This window comes from Oryctolagus cuniculus, chromosome 1 (genome assembly GCF_964237555.1).
Source record: "Oryctolagus cuniculus chromosome 1, mOryCun1.1, whole genome shotgun sequence".
In the NCBI taxonomy this organism is placed as follows: domain Eukaryota; kingdom Metazoa; phylum Chordata; class Mammalia; order Lagomorpha; family Leporidae; genus Oryctolagus; species Oryctolagus cuniculus.
In genome coordinates this window covers 154,185,690-154,213,359 of record NC_091432.1, presented here as the reverse complement: position 1 = coordinate 154,213,359, position 27,670 = coordinate 154,185,690, and the positions used below count along the sequence as shown (strand labels likewise).

At 38.7% G+C, this 27,670-nt stretch overlaps 1 protein-coding gene, 1 long non-coding RNA gene and 1 pseudogene across 6 annotated transcripts in view; 1 reads left to right on the top strand and 2 right to left on the bottom strand.

The window, feature by feature from the left end:
• The window catches only part of PCSK5 (proprotein convertase subtilisin/kexin type 5), a 437,660-nt gene that overhangs the window by 167,216 nt on the left and 242,774 nt on the right, over nt 1-27,670 (top strand). For all 5 annotated transcript variants that reach the window (XR_001793338.3, XR_516723.4, XM_008256580.4 and 2 more), the window contains exons 7-8: nt 3,609-3,781; nt 23,862-24,074. Coding sequence is in view for 3 of the 5 variants with exons in the window: in XM_008256580.4 (XP_008254802.1) it covers nt 3,609-3,781; nt 23,862-24,074 (386 nt within the window). In the remaining 2 variants the exon portion in view is untranslated. The remainder of the gene's footprint in view (nt 1-3,608; nt 3,782-23,861; nt 24,075-27,670) is intronic.
• On the bottom strand, nt 3,319-3,451 carry LOC127484921 (U2 spliceosomal RNA; annotated as a pseudogene).
• LOC103348276 (uncharacterized) lies at nt 18,371-27,320 on the bottom strand. Its single transcript, XR_007924435.2, has 3 exons — nt 25,384-27,320; nt 24,009-24,058; nt 18,371-22,210 (listed from the first exon to the last, which is right to left on the bottom strand). It is a non-coding gene; the product is annotated as an uncharacterized lncRNA (long non-coding RNA).

Sequence of the window (27,670 nt, the reverse complement as noted above, 5' to 3'; positions counted from 1 at the left end):
TACAGTTGCTGCCTGGGTGAGAAAAACTAAAAATGTAAACTTCAGGAAGGAGGAAAGGTGGGGGCATGGCCAAGAGGGAGGGTAGGGCGGGAAGTGTCACTATGTTCCTCAATCTGTGTAAATGAAATACATGAAATTCCTTAAATAAATACTTTAAATAAATACCTCAAATAGAATTTAAAAAAGAAAAAGAATAAATAAAAATTAGCACTCCGAGGCACTATAAAAAAATGTTAACATTAAGCCCAGGTATCCCTGTGCATGGAAGCATTTTGAAATTTCATTTTCCTTAAGCTTACAAAAACTTTATTTTCATTGAATTAAAATGGTAGAATCTCCTGTTGCAGCCACATAACTTAATGATACTATTTCCATGACTGGTTCCAGATTATATCTATACACACGCACAAACACACCTAGGTGCATATTCAGATATATGCATGATTACCATAAAGACACAGCCGAAGAAACATAAATTCAAGCATTGATAACAGCAAACTCTGACTTTCCCATTTGTAATCTTTCCTGTATTCAGCAGCCTGGTGCCACAGCCACACACAAATGGGGTAAAAATATTGTATTAGGTTTTATGGATCCTACCGACTTTATCATTATGCCTGGCATGAAGTATTGGCTAGGGGCCTCCCAAAGCCCGTCATAAGATGAATGAAGCTTCCAGAACTAGACTGACCTCCTTGTTTCTAATACATTGTTTTTCCCAAATGGTAAACAGAGTTGGAACTTATAAAAATAAATGACAGTCCTTTCTAGGATAAAGATATAAACACAGAGGTCCTGTAATGTGAAATATTTAGGGTACAGTAGTCACCCCTTGTTCCCAGGGATATGTTCCAAGACCTCTGGTGGATGTTCCCATGGATAGTATCAAACTCTATCTGCATATCTATGCCTATGATAGAGATGAGATTCAGTGGAGGATAATGGCAAAAATAAATTATAATTACAAATTATAAAAATATGCTATACTATTCATTTAAAACCTGAATTATTTCAGACATTTTCCATTTAATATTTTTGGACCACAAGTGACCACTGGTTAACTAAGACTGTGATGACTGAAGCCACAGATAAAGGAGGGATTGCTATACATGCGCTATAGCGTAACACACCAACGATGCTAAGAACAAGTTTTCTGAAACTACCTTGACTATCAGTCCATAGTAAATTTGGCCTCCTTCTTCCCTTTGTGTCACCCTGGATTCTTAGAGTATGCAGTGTCTTAGACAGCAATCAGCTGTACTCAGAGAGCGTCTGTTGCGTGTCAAGGGGAAGGCCAGGGAAGAACCAAGGAAAGGAGACAAAAGCTTTCCTGGTGAATGACAAGGATGCCGGAGGCCCCTCGTTTCCAGAGAAAGCCGGATCCATGGCTGCCCAGCCAAGCTTTTGCACAGTTCAGGGCGCAGTCTGTAACACACAGACACACCGAAGATCGCCATCATAACTGTCCAACACAAACCCGGCACTCTTGCTGACCTTGAAGAAATAAAAGGATGCACTTGTGAACTCTCGAATAAACTACTGCCTTCACTTAACAATACCTTAGTGAAGAAGGTAAACATATGGCTATGACCAAAATTGTTGCAAAAGAAGAACACTCTGAATTCTAAGGCCTGAAGCCTTAGAATTAAATTAGGAAACAGAGCAGCTTTTTATCTTTAAAACTTGATGAAATGAAATTCCTCTTTGTGAATTTTCCACCAGCAAATTATTACTCTCTATTTATGATTTAGTAAGCTTTATTTTCCCATGAATTTTGCATAAATTGCACAACAAAGAAACTGAATTCGGGTGTTATGTCTGTACTCTCATGCTGACATTTAAATGCATGAGTGAGATTATTCTGGGTAGTTTGGGTTTAAAGAGTAAATAGTTTCGTTTTATGCTTTTAAATACAAAATCAGAAGATGAAGGCACTCATCCTTTGCCAAAAACATGCACGGATAAATTTTGAACATTCTTATTCATCTAAAACAAATCAGTGACTCCTCAGGACTCAGTAAATGAGTGTTCTACTCCCACAAAACAAACCACTGACAAACTTTTTAAATACAATTTCCATTCCATAATATTTCTAAAAGGATTTGTTCACAATCTTCATTCCCCACATTACTTGTCAACGTAACATACATCTCCTTTAAAATTCAAAAAATTGAGAAGAAAAGAAAGTAAAGAGATGTAACAACCAAATGCAATGTCATTAGAAGTACCTAAATTTGGTGTAGAAGTGTTGGATGAAAATAGGTACTTATTTCCATATTTTTGTAGACAATCTTAAGATGAGGTGCCATGTCAGTCATGGTATTTAAAATAGCTCAACCTAGCATATTCTCAGATGAAGAAAATGGAGCAAAATGTTGATAACTGTTTCATCCTGGCCATATAATGTGTTCGTTGTTCTTTCTTTCTGTTTTTCTTGGAAAGTTGTATAGTTAAAAATTAAACACTCTTAAAAATACAAGTAAGATCTGTCTCCTTCAAGAATGTTTTTCTTATCTACCAATATTCCTACTTCAATTCACATAGTCTCTAAAGTTGTTTGATTTGAGGATTTTACTTATTTCATGTCCATTTATTTAAGCAGTAAAATCTTGAAATTCTGCTACTAATAAGGTTTCTCAAAGCAATGACTTTGGTCTGTAAAGATAATTTTAAAATAATACAAAGTCTCACTGATGATATTTAGTTTATGCTGAGGAGATGCATACTTACTTAAAATTAGGTGTTTTGTTATTGGGAATCTCCAAAACAAAAAGAAAAAAGGTAACCTCAGCATTTTGCATATATATGTTTATGAGTCTTGATGTCTATTATTGTAAAATAGGGTTAATAATAAATTCCTGTTTGTCGGATAGGAATATGCTTAAATGAAGATTAATGACTAAACAGTTCTAAAACCCTTAGAGAATCTGAAATGTTCAAGTGCACAAAGAGCATTCTTATTATTTGACCTCTAAAGAACTTGACAAAAAGAAATATATTAACTTCACATCAATTTTACAGACTAGGGGATAATATTAAATATAGAGGAAATAAGACCAACCTAAGTTGGCAGTTTTCCATGTTTTATGAGACTACAAAGGTTTAGGCTGTTTTATACCAATTTTGAACACAATTATTTAATGAAGACAAATTTAGGGATGAGAGATTGTTCAGAAGTCTTTTTGTCAAGTACTCAGGAGAGGTGAGGAGAGAGAGAGGGATTTTGGCAGCCATTTTAGGGATCGTAAAGTTGGAAAAGGAAAACAGTGGATCAAAAAGATATATACTTTTTTAGTTTGTTCTTTTTTTTTTCCTCCAAGGGAGTGCACCATTCCCAGAGGTACTGCAATACCAGGTCAATGAATGGAGTGGACAAAGCAAGCTCCTTTTCCAACTCCCTGCTCCACAAATCCATTTATGCACATGGAAATTGCCTTTCCTCCCAAATTATCTTCTACATAGTATCCATTGTCCTTTTATTGGGGAAATATGTTAGCCTCAGTGCTGATTAGAAACATATTCTTTCTCCTCCAAATCTTATATCTGGGGTATTGGGTGTCATGAAGCAAAGCCTCTCTAAGGCGCTCTCTCTCCCCTCTGTTTTGAAGGAGTGCGAATGTTGGATGGAGATGTCACAGACATGGTGGAAGCCAAGTCGGTCAGCTACAATCCTCAGCATGTGCACATTTACAGCGCCAGCTGGGGCCCCGATGATGACGGCAAGACTGTGGACGGACCAGCTCCCCTCACCCGGCAAGCCTTTGAAAATGGCGTTAGGATGGTAGGGTGGTTTTTTAGTGTACATTCATTTAGAAAGCCAGAGACAGACAGAGATCTCCTGCAACAGCCAGTCAAAAGCCAGGAGCCAGGAACCCATTCTGGATATCCCACGTGTCTGGCCCTTGAGCCATCACTGCTGCCACTTGGGGTGCATATTAGCAGGAAGCTGGAATAAGGAGCAGTGCCAGAACTCAAACCTAAGCACTCTGATTTGGGATATCATACTCCAGGCAGCGTCTTTACCACTGCACTAAACCCCTCTTCCAGAATGTTAGTTTTGGAAACACAGTCTCATAACATTCTGTGTTGAAAGGTGATGCTTCTCATATAAGGAATCTGTGGGTTTGCATCCTCCATACTTAGAGGAGGAGCTCACAGGCTGAACCAGTAGATGGGTTACTGGAAAAAGATGTTGAACACTTGGAATTTTGAGTTGTTTTCATTCTGCCAATGAACTATGAGACAGAGTTTCCTCTGAAGAGAACAGATGTATTTGAATGCTTATATCCATTCAACAAAATATATTAAATAATATGTCTGTCTTCCATTGGGAGAAGTAAATTCATGACAATGCAAGATTAAGTGCAAATATTAACATTCTTCAGTTGGCATTGATTGATGTAGATCACCCTACTGTGCCTCTGGGCATCTCCCTTTCTCAGGCCCTTCCCTGGTATCGCCTCTGTCTCAGAATAAGGATAGTTTTATACTGGCTCCCAATCTCCCTAAACAGGTAGCTTAAGCCATCTCCACTTTCACTGATTTCACTACAAAATTCAGGGACCACTCTTTCCCAAGAAACTGACCACAACATCCAAGTAATAAAATGTCTGTTTCAAATTGCAGATCTTAAGAAATCCTTTCTTATTTAAATTACACTAAAGTAAGGTAGCTAGTTCTTAGAGTCCTGAGAGGAGGGGTGCCCCTAGAACTGATATCTTTCTCTTTCTTACTCTTGAGTGGACATTTGGGTGAATTAAAACATGCATTTAATGATGTTTGCTGAAGACATCATTCCGTCCCTCCATATTATCCCTTTTCTTCCTCGCCTCTTCTTAACTCCTCTGTAACATGAAGATGTTCCTACTCTCAATGTCTACCCACACATACTACTTTGTCTGCAATTCCTGGCTCTACATGGTACCATGCCCTAACCCCAAGTTCTATCAGTAATGACCAAATCCCTGTATGACATTCAAATTTCATCTGAAGCCTTCTCACTCTCCACACAATAATTAAATGTAAGCAGTGTCTCTCCTGTACTCCCTCTGTTTTATGTTCTTACTGGTATTACATAGAGTTCTTATCATACTGTGCTTTATATCAGAGTTAATTCTGGATGTATCTTCCCCACTAAATTCTAAGTTCCTAGAGAGCAGAATTTGTGTCCAACGCATTTTCAGGACTTTGTGAAACCTTGAGAGTATACTGAATTCTGGCGAGTACCCAAGAAGTGTTTGCTGAATCGAATTTAATTTACTACAAATGATGCTAACCACAGAGTTGTTATATATTCAACCCAGACTTGGAACTGTGGATTGCTTTCAATTGATTAGTGTAACCTTGCAGCTGGAGTAAAAATAATAATGATTCTGCCACACCTTTGTGGGATTGGTGTTACAGTTTTAACAGAAGAGCTGAGCTAAGCTGTCTCCTTGTTATTGTAAAATAGACAGGAGGGGAAAATTATGAACTTATTTGTAGATTCTTCCTAACTAAATGATAGTTCAGTTTTGGTTAAGACATCTACTTTCTTGTTCTGTTGTTTTTTCAGCTACATGAGAGCTCTTTTAAACTGTGGGATAAGGTTTTCACCCATTGCTTAGAATTTTCCTTTCAAGATTCCTTAGCACCAAGTGAATACACCCAAAGTAATCTGGTGATTTCATTACCAAAGCTGTGGGCTGCAAATTACTATTTTTTTCTTTATATGCCATCAATTAAATATTCATGCTAGTTAAGTAAGCCAATATTAGTTCATATTTAATCTCCCAATTCTGTGTATTGTTCTATAATAAAGACAATCTGAAATTTCTCATTAATATGAAATACTTACATTAATAATGCACATACTCTCATGAATGTGCATGCACATGTCAAGAATGTCTCATATTCAATACCTGGTTTTACTAATGGACTAACAAGTATGTTATTGAATCAAATGAAATGAACCAGGTCTTTATAAATGTATTTTTTCTGGAGAATCTTTCATTTGATGGAAATCTTAATCAAAAGCTTAATTTGTGAAGCAAATTAAAATGTGAAGTTGTGGTTGAAGGAAGTTACAAAAAAAATTAAGATCTGAAACAAGAGCATCTGAGAAAACTAATCAGATATATAGAAGGATTACATTTAGAGTAAAGTAATTTGGAAAAAATGTATAAAGATGACCACTTGTCTACAATTGTGTCACTGTATAGAGTATGGATGATACTTTTCCATGCTCTCATGCACAATAACATGCTAAACAGGATCATACTCCTTTGCACATAACAGTGTACCATGACCATCCTTCTCAGGAAACTCATTAGAACTCATTCATTTTATTTACCTAAGAAAAGTTTGCTGTATGAAGATAACATAATTTATTCAGCATTGCATTGACAATCTTTCAACAGTTTTGTTCCAAAAATAAAAAAGTAAATAAACCACAGAGTTCAGTTTTAAAATGAATAATCACCTTTTAGCATTGACATGGTAACAAAAGATACAACTCTTTGAAAAGAAGTAATTATTTTCTGACTCCTAGCATTGCACATTTAAATGTGGAAAAATAATGGTGATCTGTTTAAATTTAATAAAATCAACTAGATAGCATTTCCATGTGTTTAATATACATAGGCTTTCAATTCAGGCTAAGATTAAGTCTAATTTCTGCCATTTGTATCTCTGGCCTTATACAAATTACATTACTTCTCTTTTTTTCCTTTTCTTTTCTCTACTCTTCCCTCACTTACTTCTTCCCTCCCTCCCTCTTTCCCTTCCCTCCTTCCCTCCCCCCTCCTTCCTTCCCTCCCTTCTCTTCCTCCCTCCCTCCTTCCCTTCCTTCCTTCCTTCCTTCCCTCCCTTCCCTCCCTCCCTTCTTCCTTCCCTCCCTCCCTCGCTCCTTCCCTCCTTCCCTCCCTCCCTCCTTCCTTCCCTCCCTCCTTCCTTCCTTCCCTCCCTCCCTCCTTCCTTCCCTCCCTCCCTCCTTCCTTCCTTCCCTCCCTCCCTCCTTCCTTCCCTCCCTCCCTCCTTCCTTCCCTCCCTCCTTCCTTCCTTCCCTCCCTCCTTCCTTCCCTCCCTCCCTCCTTCCCTCCCTCCTTCCCTCCTCCCTCCCTCCCTCCCTTCCTTCTTGGTGACAGAGCTATAGAGACTGACTATAAGACTGACAGAAAGAGCTCCCATCCAATCATTCACTCCCACAGTGGCTAGAACCAGGCCAGGCTGAAGCTGGGCACCAAGAACTCAAAGTCTCCCACATGAGTGACAGGGGATCCAACTACTTGAAGCATCATCTGTTGTTTCCCAGGGTGCATATTAGCAGAAAGCTGCAATTAGAAGCAGAGCCAAGACAAACACAGACACTTCAAAATGTGATGCAGGTGCCCCAACCAACAACTTAATATCAAGGCCAAATGCCTACACCTCTGCTTACATTTTCTCATCTACAATTGGGCAATAATAGAAGTCACTTCAGAGATGTTCTGGATGGTAAATGAGATAACACATATAAAGCAATTTGCAGAATACATAAAATATTATAAATGCTCAGTAAATTGTTTTCCTTTTCAGAGAAAAGGTAATGTCCTTCCAAAATACTGTTTGTTGGTTCTCAATCTCCTATCTTCTATTCTATCCCATGTCTTTACTTTCAGAGGAAATAAATACATTTTGCCCAGGGATTCCAAGGATTGATTGCACCCATTCCTTCTGCTTGTTAATCAAAAAAATGTACCAAATATTGCATTTCTAAATGCTCCCTGTTTGTTTATCATCAGATAAGCGTTTGGCTAAATACAACACAGCACTGCTTTAAAAGACTTTAACACAATCAGAATGGATTCAATTTAGAGCCCCTTTAGAATTAATGTGCCAAAATTGTGTTAGAGAAACTATGTGATATAAACCATATTACTGTTGACAACTTGCTCTTTCTCCCAAGGATTGCATTTTATTTGATGCCAATGGGGCTGCATAAAATTAAATCCAAGAAATAAAGTAATATCATTTGGGCTTCATACAATTACTACTACTACTACTACTAATAATAATAGCAGCATAAGCAATATTTAACATTTTGGTCAATCTATTATACTATAGTCACATTTCTAAGCCCTAAAATAGACAATACCTTTTCATCTAAACAGTAATCTCTTAAGATAGATACTGTTCTGTTCAATTTTACAGATAGAGAAAACAGAAACTCAGCATAGCCAAAGAAGTAAGGACACAGGTCTCAAAAAATCTCTGGTGAATTCTATTACATGTTGTCTTTTTTTTTTTGGCACATTGACCTCCTGTCTTCATGCATGATCACATACCCTAGTTTTTCTCCTGTCTTGATGGTGAATCAACCATTCACCTTCTAAGGCACTTTCTCCATTTACTCACTGGATCCCAACCCTTCCTACCACATGAAACATCTGTCTTGAGAATTCTTTTTCTTTTGATCATCAAAATTTATCTCTCAACTCTTATCACCACCAACATATATCCATACTCTTAATTCTTCTGTCCTTTCTTATCTCCTTATCTCTTTCTTTTACTGCCTCATTTCTCTTTTTTCCTTTACAGCAAAATACCTTGAAGCCATTGTTTATCCTTGCCCTCTTCCAGCTCTCTTTTTCCATTATCTGTTGGAACCACTGCATCCACCCCAGGAATCCACTGAAGCTGCTCTTGTCAAGGTCGCAGACACTACCCTATGTGAAACCCAGTGCTTCTCTCTGACATTCGTCAAACTTGTCCTAACACATAGGCCTGCCTTGTTCTTGTTATACACAATATAGCACATATGCACTCCAACCCTTAAGAACCCCTTCCTTGAAGTTACTCTCTCTCCTTTTATTTATTTACTTACTAGTCTTGTCCCTAAATATTCAGAACAGTATCTGGTATTGAACAGGTATTTAGTGATGAATGAGTGAATGAATGGTTGAATGACTTTCATGCCAACTTGCTGCATATTCTTTGTTAATTGACTTAAGGACCACATTTGCATTGTTTTTACTTTTCTGAAACTGAGTAATTAACATACTTGGTGTAGGATGGTGATTCAAGTGTCCGGACCCTGGATTCAGATTCTCTACTTTGGGAATGAGGGCTCCAATACTTTCTTACCTTGTTCAAGTTAATTCTCCTCTCGGAGGTTCTGTTTCTTCCTCTATAAAATGGAGCTAAATGCTGGTGATTATTTTATAGGAGCGTTGTGAGGATTATATAGTTTAATGCTTTTAAAATACTCAGCAGAGTTCCTGGAACAGTGTAAAGTCTCTCTGTTATGACTTTTAATCATGTCACTGCAGAAAACGTGGAAGGATAATAAAAGTGAAATACTGATTACTATGTAAAGCACCATAAAAGTCTTGATTGTTCTAAATTTCTGGGTTTTATCAATTTCATATGGCTGAATGAATTTTATGGAGGGTATTTATGTAATCTTGAGCTTTTTTTATATTTATTATTTATTTGAAAGGCAAATTGGCAGAGAGAAATGGAGAGGGAGAGAGAGATTGATCTTCCATCCTCTGGTTCACTTCCCTAAATGGCTGCAACAACCAGGTCTGGGCCAGGTTGAAGCCAGGAGCCCAAAATTCCATCCTGGTCTTCCACATGGGTGACAGAGACCCAGGTACATTGGCCATCTTCTGCTGCCTTCTCGGAAGGCTGCATTAGAAGTGGAGTAGCCAAAACTCAAACTGACTCTCTGATATGGGATGCCAGCGTTGCAAGCAGTGGCTTAACCCATTGTGTCACAATGCTGGTCCTTGAGATTGTTTTTAAGGAATGACCTATTTATGCGGGTGACAATATCCAAGAGATTTTTTTTTTTAATTTATTTATTTGAAAAGCAAGACTACATAGAGAGGTTGGGAAACCAAGGAGAGAAAGAGATCTTCCATCTGCTGATTCACTCCCCAGATGGCCACAATGGCCCAAGCTGGTCCAGGCCACAGCCAGGAGTCAGGAACTTCATCCATGTCTCCCACATGCTCCTTGGGCATCTTCTATTTTCCCAGATACATTAACAGAGAATTGGACTGGAAATGGAGCAGCCAGGACCCAAACCAGCTTTGTAGGTGGGGCTTTACCCATTACACCATTGTATTCTATAAACCACTATTTAATAAAATGCTGAATAAAATGGGGTGGAATAAAAGAGTTTTGCTGTCAAGTACACTTTTAAACACCACTTACTGTATGCTGCTCTGAAAATTTAAAGCACGTTAAAGGCTCTGAGAACTGCAATAAAGAGACGCATTTAACTATATTCAATCAAGGTTCTCAACTTTAAATCACATAGAAATGTTTCTTTTCATGGACTTTAAAAATTGCTTTTAAATTTTATTTTAAATTCTGTGTGACTTTTTTATGAACATTCAGCCAAACTTGTTACATCTTTAAAATCAGGACTAGAGATAATGTTTAGAGGTTAGGTCAATTTTTACCAACATTTATATATTTCTTTACTTGCTGATAACACTACCATTCATTCAGTCTCACTTTCTGTAACCTATGATTTCTTCCATTCCTCTTCCTCATCATGTAATAATTTTACTTATACTAGTCCCTGAAATTCTGTTGAATCTTTCTTCTCATCCTCATGATTAGAACCAATCCCTCTCATGTAGACTTCCCCAATAGCACACTTCCAGTGTTTCCCAGCTTAAGCTTCAACCTTCCATTCAGCATGAACATGGCAGTCAGAGAAGGATTTTTACTGCTCCCCATGACCAGCAAGGACAGACTTGGCTTGTTCCGAGAGCAAGCAGGGTCTCTCACAATTTTGCCAGGGGTCTCAGATTCAAAAGTTTCACGTCGTCTTAGGAAAGGACAACATGAAAGCTCCTCTCATTCAAATTGACACAATTCCCCTTACCATAGTGAGCATTTGGCCTGGCTGCTTGGCAGAGAGCTCCCTCAGGAGACACTCTGCTTCATCTTCCCAGTCATAAATAGGAAAATGATTTTGTAAAAAAGAATGACTTATTGACAGTGTTTCAGATATAGATGACCCCAAGTTTGCTATCAGAATAAAAAGCTAAGAGCCTAACATTTTCTTTGATAGACTCTATTCGTACATTTTTTCCTGGTAGCATTGAGGAGACATTCACTGGGTGGCTATATTATAATTTCAGACACTTTGCTAGGCAATTGGGAAAGATAAAGAATACTCACACCTAATCTTTGGGGAACTCACTATATAATGAGTAGTTCTAAATAAGGTACAAGCAAACTCCCAGAGTTCCTCTAGCTTACAGAATTTGGTACTCTATGACAGAATAAACAACACACAATAACAAAACTTACTGTTAAAACTGTAGTGCAATCTGCCTGTCTTAGAATCATCTTTTTTGCCCCATTTGGATTATTAAACTTTGTCAAGACGGCGCAATTTGTATTCATCAGCAGGTGTTTAGTGCATTGACAGCATTTCACAATTTCCCAAAAAGTGCATTTAATAACATTCTTTAGAAAAATAGCAAAAAAGTTGAAACTAAATCTTTTCCATAGTCAGAAAATCTTATATTAAGGTTACTGAGACTTCTCTTATTATTTGCTCAAAAAACATTTAGTAATAACTCACTGTATGCCAATACTAGTTTGGCATTTATCTTAGTCCTTGTCTGTAGAAATCTTATAGCTCATAGTAGGTATTTTAGGAGCACGGCTTATGGAATTTTCTTTGCCATTTTATCTACAAGTATACTTTCTAGTCCAGGCCACTTTTATTTAAGCATTTTAGACTCTGAGAATGCCAATTAAAGCATTCCATCAAATTCATAACAGAATTAAGTCAGTGTCAAAGATGAACAAGAGTATGTGACATCTGAAATCTGGTCCTTAATCTTTCCACTGGAACTATAGCCTTCATCCCATCCTCACACCATTGTTTTCAGGCATCCACACAGAAACCAAGGCATACATATATTTATCTATCTACCTATTTATTTTATTTAGGATTTAACTTGAGGGGCAGAGATAGAGAGACACAAAGGAATCTTATATACACTCTTTGACTCTCCAAATGCTCACAGCAGCCAGGGTTGGGCCAGGCTGAAACCAGAAACCCAGAACTCCATCCAAGTCTCCCATGAAGATAGCAAACACATAAGCACTCGAGCCATCATCTGCTGCCTCCCAGAATGTACATTATCAGGAAGCTGGATCAGAAGCAGAGGAATAAGTATTCAAATCAGGCACTTTGACATGAAATGAAGGCATCCCAAGTAACAACTTAACTGTGATACCAAATGGAGACCAAGACATTGGATGGACATCTCTTGGCATGTGTCTGGCTGCTGAGTCTCTTAGGAAGAGCCTGATTATTATTTTTCCTTCCCATCATCAGTTGCCTTTTTGATTCACCAGATTTAAAAACTGATAGGATATTTGGGGTATTTGATGAAAACACAAGGTTGTTCTGTAGTCACACATTGTCTGCTACATATGCTTGTGTGCACACACATACATATTTCTCCACGCTTAAATTAAAAGCATATGTTTACCAGGAGGGGAGAGAAGAGATATAATGAGCTTGTATAATAAAAGCAGTAATAATAATCATAATAAAATTAACTTATTCTGCCCAGGAGGGATATGTTTTTATCTGATATTCATCCAGCTGTAACAGGATTGGTACCAGTTTGAATTTTAATAAATGACAGATTGCTATTAAATTAGTTGGCAAATGTTATAAAACTTTGTAGTGATATATGGATAGGCAAAAATAGACAAGGGAGCTTATTTAAAATTGGTTTTACTTAATGAGAATTTACTTTACCAGGGTTTACTTTAAAAATCTTCCTTGGGATTTAACTATATCCTTGTGGAACTCATATATTTGGAACTTTACCAAAGCCAAGAAGTGACTTGCTAAGAGTACCCAATAGAATATTATCCATTTTAGAAACTAAGAAATATGTGTCCTTCATAAATACATATGAGGCTTCATTTTCTGTAATTGTCCCAAAGTTATCTGACAGACAAGTACCAAATTTAGATTGCTATGTTAATGTGGATTGTGATGCATTTTTTTGAAGAGAACAAATTTATTCTAACCTTGTATAGGTATGAATTTAAAATATTTATTGTCACCTTGTTTTCAGTTTTAGTTTAGAAATCCATTAGTAACTGTCAGCAGTGTAAATTAACGTTTACACATTCCATTCTAAATCCGTCTATCAGATTATTCTACTCATGGATTAACCAAATAACTAGAGTAGTCCTCTTTTCTCTTGGTTTGTTGTGTTCTGTTTACAGTGACCACAGAGCTGCCCCAGGCCAGGGGTATGTGTGTGTGAGTGTGAGTGTGTGTGTGTGAATCCAAGTATAGTTCAAGTATAGTCTGAATGTCTCTATTAAGGGAAAATTCCAAATCATATAAAGAATAGATCAGGTCAAGTTAAGGTCCACTATAATTCTGAGTTTCTGTGATTCTAAACATAGATTTAAGGAAGCTTAAAGAACAGACAAATCGTTTTTCTCCAGTTTAACATGGCAGTCATAGGAAAAGAAAGCCAGTAGGTAATAAAGGGTAAGCGGAACTGGGCTCATAAAATCAAATTATTTGAAAGTATACATGGTTTTTACAGCAGACTGTTTTTTCCACTTAACCTATATTTCTCATTTCACTTTTGATGAATGTGATCAAATGTTATACTTACAGTTGTAAACATGATTTGGATGACAGCTCTCATAAGCTTTAGAATGAGTGTCACAGGAACCCCCAGTTCACAGATTTGTCAAGTAAAGCAACGTGGGCATTGGGAAGCAGGACTGAGATCCACACTCAGGTCCATCTCTTCTAGAGCCTGTACTCTTCATCCCATGCAGTGTAAGCTCTGTCCAGGGAGTCTTTGGGCCCATCTGTGCACACTCCGATCTCAATAGTAGTGAGTTGTGGTCACAAAAGTCACAGTAAAGATCTCTTTCTTCAGTGAATTTCTGGAGAATGTATCATCCAGGCAATGTCACTGTGTTGTTTCTTCTCTTTCTTTTCTTCCTTGAAAGAGACCTGAGATGGTGTGGAGAGCACAGTGCTGCTCAGTGTAGTTGCTCTTGAGCTACTTGACCTAAACAAGTTATTAAGGAAACAGAGCTCTGTTTTCCTGAGAAAGGCTGTGATAATGCCTGCTTTATGGAGCCCTTATGAAGATGGAATAAAATCTCCTGTAGCAGTGCTCAACCCAGTGTCTGGTCCCCTCCAAGGAAGGGTCTTGTTGAATACATCTTTAAGGACCCAGAATAGTCACCAAAGTTTCTTTTAAATAATATGAGCCTAATGCCAATTGCAATTTTTCAAAAATATAATTTGTTTTAATTTAAGACAGGAAGTGTCTTGAGACACTTGAGAGTGTAGAGGGCCAACTTTCTCTATTTCAGAAATGTTAGGCCGGCGCCGCAGCTCACTAGGCTAATCCTCCGCCTGCGGCGCCAGCACCCCGGATTCTAGTCCCGGTCAGGGCACCGGATTCTGTCCCGGTTGCTCCTCTTCCAGTCCAGCTCTCTGCTGTGGCCTGGGAGTGCAGTGGAGGATGGCCTAAGTGCTTGGGCCCTGCACCCCATGGGAGACCAGGAGAAGCACCTGGCTCCTGCCTTCGGATCAGCACAGTGCGCCAGCCGCAGCAGCCATTGGGGGTGAACCAACGGAAAAGGAAGACCTTTCTCTCTTTCCCTCTCACTGTCCACTCTGCCTGTCAAAAAAATAAATTAATTAATTTTAAAAAAAGAAATGTTATGAGCCACTCCATGTAAGGTCAAGGTTATTGCTTTAAGTAATAGAAACCTTTGACAATATTCAGGCTCCATTGGTAGGCTTGCGAACCTTTCCGGGTTGAGTTGGCAGTTGCAATCTGTTCTCAGTGAGGAATTCCATAATTTAGAGCTAACTTAGAGTGGAGCATGAACTTGTCATTACTACTGGAATATTCTTCTATCCTCCTTTCCAAGTGCCTTTCCAAACATTTACAGTAAATTCCTTTTATGCCCCTGAAGACAATAAGTGTTTTTATTCTCTGTGAATGGAATTTTTCAAATTTTCCTCCCTCAATATAAATTTAAAGGTGATGGTATACTTCTGAATAGTTTTGAAATCAGTAAATCATGTTAATACAGGAAAAGTCCCTCTCCATTTCATAAACCTGCCCATCATAGAAGTCAGAGCATGGTTTTGCCTTTGCTCTGGGGTGATCAAAGATGGAGAAACACTGAGCAGGTATGAGAGTGGATTTTATTCTCCAAGAAGTGTGAAGGCTGGGATGGTACACAGACATAAATCAACTGTGTCGGTGCTATTAATTATAGACTGTATTTCAGATTACATATGAGATACACGTGTACTTTTCGGCTGCTTGGAATGAGGAATTGAGAAGCCTATTCTGCATGCTTCTTCTTCCATCCATGGGAAAAACACTTGCGCAGGCCTAGGTGCCTGGATGACTGTGGGAGTGACCAGAAGTCAACAAGAACCTGAGTCTGGCTGAAGCTTCAGTGAGGCAGATGGGTAAAAGGGGTCTGAGAGAAACAGAGGATTGACTAACGTGAATCAATTGTAGACAGAATGATAAAACTAGACAATTATTTGGGAGTTATTGAGTTGGCAAATGACATAAGTTGTTTTGGTTTTTAAAAATTTTTCTCTAATCCACAATTGTTAAGCAGTGTTTTCCTGAACTCAGTGTACTGTAGGAACATAGAGTGTCAGTACAGTCAGAGGAGATCACCAGTAGACAAGGCAAGACCAGGTACATCTAGTCCCAGACCTGCCTTTAATTGGCTCTGCCAACTTCATTTGCTTAGTTTCCTTATGTAGAAACTTAAGATTCCACCAAATAAACCTCTTATACATAGAACTTTAAATAATATGGACAGAATATTATTCATCTCCCAATTTTTGTTATATGATTTTCCTGACTACAAAAATATCTGAAGCCTAATAGAAATGAATTTGTTTTGGTTTGAAAGCATATTTATTCTCCTTGGTAAACATACCAATTTTTGTTTCTTCATAAATATTCTATGACTCCCTCTCCATAAAAAGACTGCTTATTTTCTTCTGGTTATGCTGTAGGAATGAAGTTATGGAAATCCGCATTGTTACTGTATTGCTGTCAGGAGACAAGGGTCACTGTTTTGCATTTTTAGGATAAAGTGTGAGAAGCTATGTCAGATGCAGAGCCGTCAGTTCAACCCTTCTGAACAAAGGGCATCTCTGATAACAGGATTGATTCAACTAAGTCTTTAGGAAGTTGATGCTATACCAAATTTATACTCTGTCAGACATGGTGGATATGCAACTCAATTGTTTTCTTCCTATTCACATAATAAACATAAAGTAGCCAATTATCAAGAACCAGAGTATGAGAGAGTTCTGTATTCACAGCACTAATTTGTTGTCACGCTAGTCTTTGACCACATTACTCACCATCTCCAAGTATCAACTTTTGAAAATTTAGCTCAAGTCATCTTGACATTCTGGGAATTCCAAACAGCATGCTGGCCATTCATAGACTAACACACAAACAGTATTGTGAAAAGACTTGAGATGTAATGATTAAATTTTTGTACTTTTTCCAGAAGTACTTGCAATAGTTGTCATCAGCAACTGATCCCATACTCATGTTGGGCTCTCTATTCCATGAATAGTGAAGGTCACTGCATTCAGCATGCTTAGGAGGCATCAAAAATGGATTCTCATTTGTGAATCATAGTGGTATGATTGCTAATTATTATAGCTAATATTTTCAGTGTATTATGAAAATGTCAAAAGAATCTAAACAATACTTCATAAACTTGACTTAGTAATTGATTGTATGCACAGAAAATCAGACTACAGTGCACCTGGTGTGGAGTTGAAAAGATGGGTGAGCACGAGTCAGGGAGGCAAGGAAGGGAAGCAAAGTCTTGTTACTCAAGGAATGGTAAGAAGAGAGATGAGGAGGAAAAGATCACTATTCACAAAAGTAGGCCTTTAGCCCACTTTTAGCACATTTTTTTTCCTGGAGAAGGGAAAAATAATTGAATTTGTGTTTTCAGTCTTTCTGTTCAACCATCCTTGGACAGACTAAATAGCTTAGAATGAAAATGGTGAGGTCTTTTGCATAGAATGCTCTTTGTATCTGCCAACTATGGAGTAGATGAGGAAAAAAAAATTTTGCATGACCAATTTCTAGGTGAGGGTACCCTGACCTGACAAATTTAGTATCTTGATGTAGAATTGTTCCCGGCAAAATCAGCACTTAAATTCTAGATTCCTAATCCTCAAAATCTTTCTTTTTACTCCACTAAAAACATCTCTTCTCTATCTTATTCTAATCTTCTAGGGTTTGTTAAGGGTGGCCCACTTTATTCCCTGGGTCTAATGCAGTTTCATATAATTAATTTCCTACCCTCAGCCCCATGTTACTCAAATGCACTGATTAAAGAAACAAATCTCAGGCTTTACTAAGATCTTATCCCAAAGACATCTTACTACATCTGTGCTATGACTTCATTCTCCATGTGCATCCCAAAGCCAGCTTTGTCTACCCTGTTATACCAGTTCAGTCTCCAAGGCACTGGGAACCATGTAGTCATCTGCTTCTGATTTGTTTTTAATTGTCAACTCTATTTCTTTTTGTTTTAAAAGATTTATTTATTTATTTGAAAGGCAGAGTTACAGAGAGGCAGAGAGAGAGAGAGAGAGAGAGAGAGAGAGAGAAAGAGAAAGTCTTCTATCCGTTGGCTCACTCCCCAGATGGCCGCAACAAATGGAGCTGCTGATCCGAACCCAGGAGCCAGGAGCTTCTTCCAGGTCTCCCACGCGGGCGCAGGGGCCAAGGACTTGGGTCCTCTTCTACTGCTTTCCCAGGCCATAGCAGAGAGCTGAATCTGAGTAGAGCAGCCAGGACTTAAACCAGGGCCCAAATGGGATGCCAGCACTGCAGGTAGTGGCCTTACTCGCTAAGCCACAGAAGTGGCCCTGAACTGTATTTCTTTTCTGGTTACTTAAGTCATCTTATTTTGATGATAATGGCTCAAAAATTATTAAAATTGCTTAAAGAAATAGTCTATTTTAGAATTCTGGAATAAATGTTTTATGTGGATGCTCCAATAGTTTTTAAGAGTTTTTCTGTTTGGATTTTAGGATATTTTGTTTTATTTCCTTGCATCTCCGTTATGTTTCTAGACTAGATCTCTTTCTTTCAATGCATCCTACTCCTTGAAGGAATGAGATTTTTCTTGGAAATGCGAGTCAGAATACCCTTGGGCTTTAAGAAGATGAACAGCTCTGTCTTCAGATCTCAGTGATGAAGTCATTAGCTACAAGTGTCCTTATCTCTCTCCATCCTCTCACCTTATTTGTAAAAGCCCCATGTCCATGCATTATATCCTATAAAAGACTTTTGGGAAGGATTGGGCTCTGAAACAAGGAATGTCACCAAAGCTTGGGCGGAGCACCACGAAGGGCTTTGGTAAATTCTATATTTAGGCTGTGCTTGAAATACATCACAGATAAATGAAAATTCCTCATTCTGCAGTTGGTTTACTGTATCTTTTCTTGTGTGCATTTACAGATACATGGGTTTTGATCAACTTCAGGGTCTCTCCTCTTGCCTTCACCATATTCTGATTATATGGTGCGGGCACACCACTTAATGTTATTCATTTTCCTAATCTGTAAAAATCCATAGAATATCTACCTTGGTGGTGTTATTCTAAATTCTGCACTAAATTAGCTAACAATATGTGAAAGTGTACAGTACAGTATGCAACCACATATAAATAGATGTTATCTTTCTCCCTCTTTTTTTATACCGCAAGAAACCTCTTTCATTTATTCATGGCCCTTTAAGAATACTTGCTAAGCAATACAGAACAGAAAAAATAATATTAAAATAACAAATAAACCCCAACTGTGTTGGCTAAAAAACAATGACACCATTTTAAAGAAAGAAATTTACTCCATAATGCTCTAAAGCTCCCAAAACCTAACTTGGGATAAATGACTTAATTGGGAATGCAGCATAAAGTGGCCTTTTTTGACCTTCTGAGTTACAAGAAAATCCAGTTCCTTTATATTCTTTAGTTATAATGCTTATGGGGTAATATAACTTTATTTTTATTGGCACACACAGGAAAAAAAACACATGCACTTTTAGATATACATTGAAAAAGAATATTTAAAGTTTGCTCAAAAGAACTTTGCATGGATTTCACAATATATTTTGACTTAAGTTTATTAACTTTTGACATGGGGCTCAATTAAACTGAAGGTTCCTTTTTCCATACAAAGCCATATGTAAATAACCAATTGCAATCACAATATTTAGCAAGCTAGAAAATGTCATTTCCTATACTTCAGTAAAACAATCATGTGTCTCAGGTTCTTTTATTTTTATAATACTCTGCCTACCTTTCCTTCTCCCTCATGTTAAGAGTTTCTTCTTAAATTACTCCGAGTTTTGGAGAAATGTCCAGATTTTTTTTAGTCACATATGTTTTAGTTTCTGGATATTTTGTACTAATGAAAACCCCCTGAGTATCCGCAGGATCTAAATCTTTGAATTGCTAATTGCTTCCGATTAACCCCATAGATCTTTCACAGCTGTCTTTGTGGCACATTCTGCCCGCAAATTTAGCCATTTGTTTCTGCAGTTTTAATCATAAACCCTGCACATAGGAAAGCAAGGTCAGATTGCCTCTTGGATAGAATGATGGCAGGCTCCGTGGATTCTCGAACCCCCAGGAGGGGCAGGCCATTGTTTATCTCTTCCTGTTTGTATTAGTCAGTTCAGGCTGTAGTAAGCAACTACCATAGACTGGGAGCCTTGAGCAACAGACATGCATGTTCCCACAATTCTGGAGGCTGGAAGATTGAGATGGAAGCAGAGCTGGGTCCTGGTGAGGCCTCTCCTCGACATGCAGCTTCTCTCTGTGTTGTCATTTGGCCTTTCCTCTGTGCCCACACTCAGAGAGAGAGAACTCTCTAATGTCTCTCTATTTTGAGGGCACAAATCCTCTTGGATTAAGGCATCACATTTATCACCTCATTTAACCTTAATCACCTCACTAAAGACACTTTCTCCAAATATAGTCACATCAGGGTTTAGGACTTCAGTATATGAATTTGAGAGAACATAGTTCCATCCATGGCACACCTTAAGGACCAGGACACACAGCTCCCATTCAACCTTTCAGCTCTCCTCTCTCCTTCTCTCCAAATCTCACTGATCTCTACAGCCTCTGTCCATGGACTCCCAGGTTCACTGGCTTCTGGTGGGATTTGGCCACTGGGGCATACTGGCAAGAAAGGGGAGTGTGGGAGGAGGATATTGGGGTCTTAGGGTGCATTCACCTGCCCCCTTCCTTGCAGGACCAACAGGTTTGGCATGCCCCCTGACCAGTTCCTATTAACCCCTTCCAGTGCTTCCCTGTTGTGTACCCTTTTGGCCTGCAGGTGGTTACTGATGCTACACTGCCCTTTGGGGTTTCCCTTCATCATGCTCAGTTGTAAATATTTCTCTAAAATATCTCAACATAAGGATTTCACCTCTGTCCTGAAGAGACATTTTCAGGACAGCAGCACCTCACTCTCAGCTCTTTCCAACCAGTGGGTCCCCAGAGGACCTTTTTGAAATGTCATTGTCCCTCCATAGTTGTGCCATCTGGACATGCTGCCAGGTTAGAGTGATCAGTATCCATACTTCCCCCATAGCCACCCTACATTTGGGATTTCTAGGGAAATTTTGGTCAGAACCTGTGTCCTGCCTCTTAAGGATTCGCAGAATTAGGCATACATCCTTTCTCTCTCAGCTTTCATTCCACCACCATGTCTGAAGAAAACTCAAGGGTTGGTCTGCTCTCAGATCCTAATGCCAAACTTCAAGCAAGACACAGATTTGGCTGAGAATCATGCAATAAACCCTAGAGTTCTCTTTGCCCCATAGAAGTCTATTATAAGGGCTAATGGCTCTGGTTTTGGCTCCAGTCAGATTTAAAGGCCTGGCTGTGGCTCCATTGGGCATTTCTGAGACGTTGTGTATTCGTCTGTAAAATGCTGATAACACCATGGGCTTGGGTTGAGCGGAAGTATGTTTGTACAATGCTTGGCAGATTGCAAGTTTCTAGAAATGTTAGCCACTGTTGTCTATAATATTCAGGAAACCTTCTCTGGGTAAAACCTCTTTATATTATAAAATAAAAATGATCTCTTAGGGGCTGGTGCTCTGGTACAGCTGGTTAAGCAGCTGTCTGTAGTGCAGGCATCCCATATAGGCACCAGTTCAGTTTCTGGCTGCTCCACTTCCAATCCAGCTCCCTGCTAATAAGCCTGAGAAGTCAGCAGAAGATGGTCAAAGTCCTTGGGCCCCTACACCTATGTGGGAGACCTGGAAGAAGTTCCTGGCTCCTGGCTCCTGGCTTTGGCTTGGCCCAGCCCTGGTTGTTGGGGTCTTTTGGGAAGTGAACCAGAAGGTAGAAGAACACTCTGTTTCTCTCTCTCTCTCTCTCTCTTTCTCTCTCTGTAACTGACTTTTGAACAAATAAATAAGTCTTTAAAATAAATCTTAAGAATTATCTCTGTGTTCTCTCTCCAAGTAGATCACTTAATGTGGTTCTATTTATAAATATATGTATTATAATCAAAGAAAATTGGTATAAGAAAGAATATAAAAAAACCTCTAATCTTAACTTCTGTTCTATTGTCACTTTATGGTAGCTTTATGCATCTAACTTTGCATATATGGACTTCTGTGTATACACACACATATACATACACATTTTTTATAAATGGAGACTATTATAATTTCATTTTTGTATTCTACATTCGTAAGTATATCATGAAAACAAAGTACTTTCTGTTTTCTTATTAAATTTTTTTAAAATCAAATTTTTTAATCTCTTAATTGAATTTTATACATAGGCACAGAGTCATAGTGTTACACAGATTTATAAATGTGATTAATCACCCCTTATGTGCTTTTTCACTGCTTTGAGATTCTTAATATATTATCTTTTATGGTGCTGTTTAAAGCGGATGGTATTTTGCACCTCCTATAGGTCTGTTCAGTAAGGTTGAACATGATTTTGTTCTGCTTCCCAGACCCTCAGTGTCTGGTAATAGACAACGTTTTAATGATGAGTTGGAACATTCTTCCTTCCTCCATGGCTATGTCATTTTCTCTGAGTTTTTCCCAGAGTTTCTCAGTCTGATCATCCATACCATGATGGCGTGGTATCCTTGCTCCTAGAGGTTGACAAAAAGTGAATGAGATTCTTAGTTTATGATGGATGGATGACTTTTTCATCCTTCTCTATATTTCATGATATTTTGATTGGAAAATGAGGAATAGGAACCAGGCCCAGCTCCCCGACAGCAATAGCAACCAGAAGTTCATCTCCCTCTCCCTGCATGGATTTTTGCCATTCCTATATAATCATAAACAGCATTTTTCTAAGTTGGAGGTCAAAAAGAAATCTATGCTCAGGACAGTTAAATTTTTTCATAAACATTCTGTTCCTGGAGAGTTATGTTCCAGGAGAATTTATCATGGATCCTCCAGATTCTTTGTTATCTTTTTTTCTATGCCTCTTTTTCCCGAAGTTCTAAGATAACATCCAAAATAATTGTCCTTCCACCTGTGACCAGAAAGTTAGGGCCTTAAAGGAAAAAAGAAGATCAGCTATACCAGCTGTGTGACCTTGGTTCTTACTTTCTAATTACAAAATGATGTCCTCCAATATGCCCCTCCTAATTTTAAAATAGTAAATTTTTTTAGAGAGTCAGCATACCTATCCCTAGAAATACTTGTCATTTGACTCATTTCTCAGTGGTCTCTGAAGTCTTCCATCATAGTAGAACTGAATAGTCACTTTACTTCATGTATCTATGTTCTGCTTGCTTCTAATCCCTAATTATTTATGACTCCAGGATGGTCTTCCAGTTATCTTATTCTTAACTGCCAAGTTCTGGCACAAATAATGTGATTGCAAACTTCTAGCATTGTAAGAAAATGTTAAAGGCTCTGGTTAAAGAGATCTATTATCAAGAATGTTTGACACTTAAATAAGAATATATCTTACTGAGAATTTTGTGGTGAGCGTTCACTTATGAAAAGCTCCTAGAAGACTTGCAATAAAGAAATTTCACTAATTTATTAGACCCAGGGATTCTCAAAAATATGTGATCTTAAATTCTTCTGTTTGGTTGGCATCCATGAACATCTCTCAGTTATTAGTGTTCATACCATGTGTAAGAAGTAGTTACTCAGTTCATACCATGTGTAAGAAGTAGAGTTAGTATTTGCTTCTGCTACTCACTGGTACTGGGATTTTATATAGACATGCATGTCATCTCTCTATAATTCATGTTCCTCAATTATTAAATGAAGATGCCAATAGCACTTGCTTCACAGTGAATACAAAGACTTGCAGTATTATATAACTGTGGTGATTGCAATTATAACATTCCAACTCCTCATTCCGACTGCCTGGGTTCAAAGGTTAGGCCTACCATGTACACTGTATGACCTTAGTAACTTACCTAACCTTGTCCCTCAGTCCCTTAACTGTACAATGGGGGAAAACATTGTAATGATCTCAGTGAGTTGCTGAAACAATGCAATTAAACTCATGTAAAGCATTTAGAATTGTGCTCCATCCATAAATATTGGGCATTAAATATCCAGCTCATTGGTGGTTCTTATGTTTATGACATAGTTTATAAAATCAACTCCTCTTCCCTCAAAAAACAGCTGAAATCCAGCACATTTTTAAAGTAGCATCATACATTTTCTGCAAATATCTAATTTGAAAATGTTGATTCCAGCCTTCTCTGGATGTAGTCTATGGCCTTTGTCTTTTCTCACCCTCATTTAGCTTTTTCTGTTTGTGTACAGGGGAGGAGAGGTCTTGGTTCTGTATTTGTGTGGGCCTCTGGAAATGGTGGAAGAAGCAAAGATCACTGTTCCTGTGATGGCTACACCAACAGCATCTATACTATCTCCATTAGCAGCACAGCAGAAAGTGGAAAGAAACCATGGTACCTGGAAGAATGTTCGTCCACACTGGCTACAACCTACAGCAGTGGAGAGTCCTATGACAAGAAAATAGTATGTGACATTTGCATGCCTTTTGTGATCTATTTATTTAGCATTCATTTTGAAATACAAAGAGAGAACCATAAATGCATATGCAAAAGTAATATATGGAAGTAGAAAGTCATATTAGCTGATGATACTCAACACAAGTCATGCTCAATGTTTCCACTCTGTTATCAATTCATTGAAAATGCTTGTCTGAATCATCACATTCCAGCATTTAATGTGGCCTCAAATGTGATGAATCCTTGATTTCATTGAGGATAAGTGATTGGTCTGTGTTCACGTTGTGAGCCTCTGGCACAGAAGAGACTAGAGTCAATGTCTAACTCTTGCAGCCCCGTGCTCCTGTCATTGACTTTTAACCTTAGCTTCAGTGCTTTGACTTCTAAGTACTGGTGCAACTAACTCAGTGTGAAAAACCAAGTGTGTAAGGAAACTCAGAATTCCATGTAGATTATACTCATTCCATTTGAATTGAACTGCAAAAAGCATCCTGGGTCATGAGGCTGATCCTGGATCAGAGGACCTATGGGACTCCTGCATACCTACATGTCCTGCAATCTAGGCAGATGGCCAAAGGACCAAGAGTTCAGGTTGCAGACACACCTGTGTGAGTTTCTTTTGCTCTTGAGTCATTACTAAGCCGAATAACTTTGGATAAATTAATCTGTGTTGGCATTCCTGTTTATAAAATAGGGACATTCAGTTATATGTAATACAAGAAATTATTACAAAGATATTGAGGAAGTCCACAAAAGGGGCTTAGCACAGTACCTGACCCACAGATGCTTAAGAAAGTTCTGACATTTAGGAGCCAGGGTTGTGGTGTAGTGAGTAAAGCTGCCGCCTGCAATGCTGGCATCCCACCTGGTCACCAGTTCATGTCCTGGCTTCTCCATTTATGGTCCAGCTCCCTACTAATGGGCTGGGAAAAACAACAGAAGATGGCCAGTGTGTTTGGGCCCCTGACATCCGAATGGGAGACCTGGATGAAACTCCTGGCTCCTGATTTCACTCTGGCTCAGCACTGGCTGTTTTGCCTTTCTGGGAAGTAAACCAGTGAATGGAAGATCTCTCTCTCTCCCTCTTTATCTCTCTCTCTCTCTCTCTGTGTGTGTGTGTGTGTGTCCCTCTCTCTATAACTCTCAAAATAAATCTGTATTTTAAAAAAGCCAGAAAGTTCTGACTTTTACAGTGCTCAGCACTGTGCCACTGACTCTAAATTTCCATTATGTTTGTACTTTGCTCCTCATCATGGTTTTGTAAACTGTCTCAAGGTTTGTCTTCTAAAGTGGACCTGAGCTACTGTACGGGATACCTCTGAGCGTGTTCCCAAGACGCTGCTTTCACACCTTGCAGATTCATGCAGGTTCAGGTCACTCTCAGTGCTGGCTCTGAATTTTCCACAGTGCTAGCATAGGACACAACAGGTTGAGCATTCTAATCTGAAAATCTGAAGTCCAGAATGCCCCAAAGTCGGAATCTTTTTGAGTTCCTATAGAACATCACAAGTGGAAAATTCCACACCTGACCTCACATGATGTGTTGCAGTCAGAATGGAGGCACATTAACACTATTGTTTGAAATTATATTCAGGCCATGGGTATAACATACATGAAACATAAATGAATTTCATGTTTAGTCTTGATTCCACCCTTAAGATAGCTTATTATATACACATATATGCAAATATTCCAAAATCTGGAAAAATCCAAACTTAAAACACTTCTGTTATCAAGCATTCTGGATATGGGATACTCAGCCCATTCCTCTTTCATGGAATTCTATTCAAACCCACTCAATTTCTCTCAATTCCTGGTCGTCATAATTTTTATTTCTCAGCTACTGTTCACTACCTTCTTCAGTTACATTTTATGGATATATTTAAGTAAAAATTGCCTACCCATATACCTGTCTTCAACTTTCTCTTGTTCATACATAATAACTGGATTTAAAAATATACATGTCAGTACCTCCATCATTCATCAATAAGCATAAAAGAAAACATAAAGGAAAATGTGCACATAAAGTGAAAATGCAGACATGAGCAAGTTTTGAAGCTTTTTGCTTTCTTGGTTGGAAAGCAATGCTCCCATGGCATTTTGCTTTCATTATAGAATTGTTACAATGTACAAATATTCCCTTTGCTTTTAAATAGTTAGACTTTGTGTCCCCTCATTCATGATCAATGTTGACTAGTACAGAGTGGCATCCATAATTTCTGCAGCAGGAAAACTCTAGAATAATAACTCCTTTACCTCTGGAGTCTGAAAATATCTTAAGGCAAACTCACCATTGATGCAGAGTAACTATGTCCATCCCTTCAGTCCTGTTATTCTCTGTGGGGTGATTGCTAACTTCCATAAATAACTTCCATAAATGCCTAGCTGGCCAGGCTAAAAACAGGAGCCAGGAGCTTCATCCAGGTCTCCCACATGTGTGCAGGGGCCGAAGGACCTGGGCCATTCTCTGCTGCTTTCCCATGTAACACGGAGTTGGATTGGAATTGGAGCAGCCAGAACTCAAACTGGCACCCAAATGGGGCCATAGCACTGCCCCCTCACAGAACTTTTTGCAATGTTCTGATACTTTGCTATTTTTTTCACTGCTGCTTCCAGTATCAAAACCCACACTGGGGGAGAGCATTTGGCACAGTGGTTAAGACATCTCTTGGAATGCCCACATCCCAGATTGGAGAGCCTGAATTGGAATGCTGGTTCCACTCAAAATTCCAGCTTCCTACTAATGGGCATCCTGTGAAGCAGTAGGAGAGGGTTCATGTGGTTGAGTCACTAACACCCAGTCACTTGGGAAACCTGAGTAGGAGTTTCAAATCCTGGTTTCAGTCTGGCCCATCCCTGGCTATTGTGGAAATTTGGAGATTAAGTTAGTATTTGTGAGCTTACTCTCTCCCTCGCGCTCTCCCTCTCTCTCTTCATTGACTACTGTATATTTAATTTTTCTTGTTTCTACTTTTTAAAGCCCTTTCTCTCATTTACATTTTATGAAGCAGAACTGGTGGATGTCAGTACTGATGGATATTAACTATGACCCAAGGGACACAAGTCTTCCTATTTAAAAGCAAAAGGGATATTCCTAGATGACAGCATTTTCAGAATGGGGACAAAATGCCATGGGCATCACTACCCAACAAAGAAAGCCAAAAGATTCAAAGCTTGCTCATCTCAACATTTATGCCTTTTCTTATGTTATTTATTTATTGATTTTTTGACAGGCAGAGTTAGACAGTGAGAGAGAGAGAGAGAGAGAGAGAGAGAGAAAGGTCTTCCTTTTTCCCTTGGTTCACCACCCAAGTGGCCGCTCTGAAGCCAGGAGCCAGGTGCTTTCTCCTGGTCTCCCACGCAGGTGCAGGGCCCAAGCACCTGGGCCTCCTCCACTGCCTTCCCGGGCCACAGCAGAGAGCTGAACTGGAAGAAGAGCAACCAGAACAGAACCTGGGATGCAGGCGCCGCAGGTGATGCCGGTGCCTTTTCTTGATCTAGTTCTTAAATTCTCCTATTTTGCCTGAATCCCAAATTACCCGTCATGGGAGAGGAGACTTGGACACTATTTGAAATAGCAGTCTGGAACTTCACACTGACTGC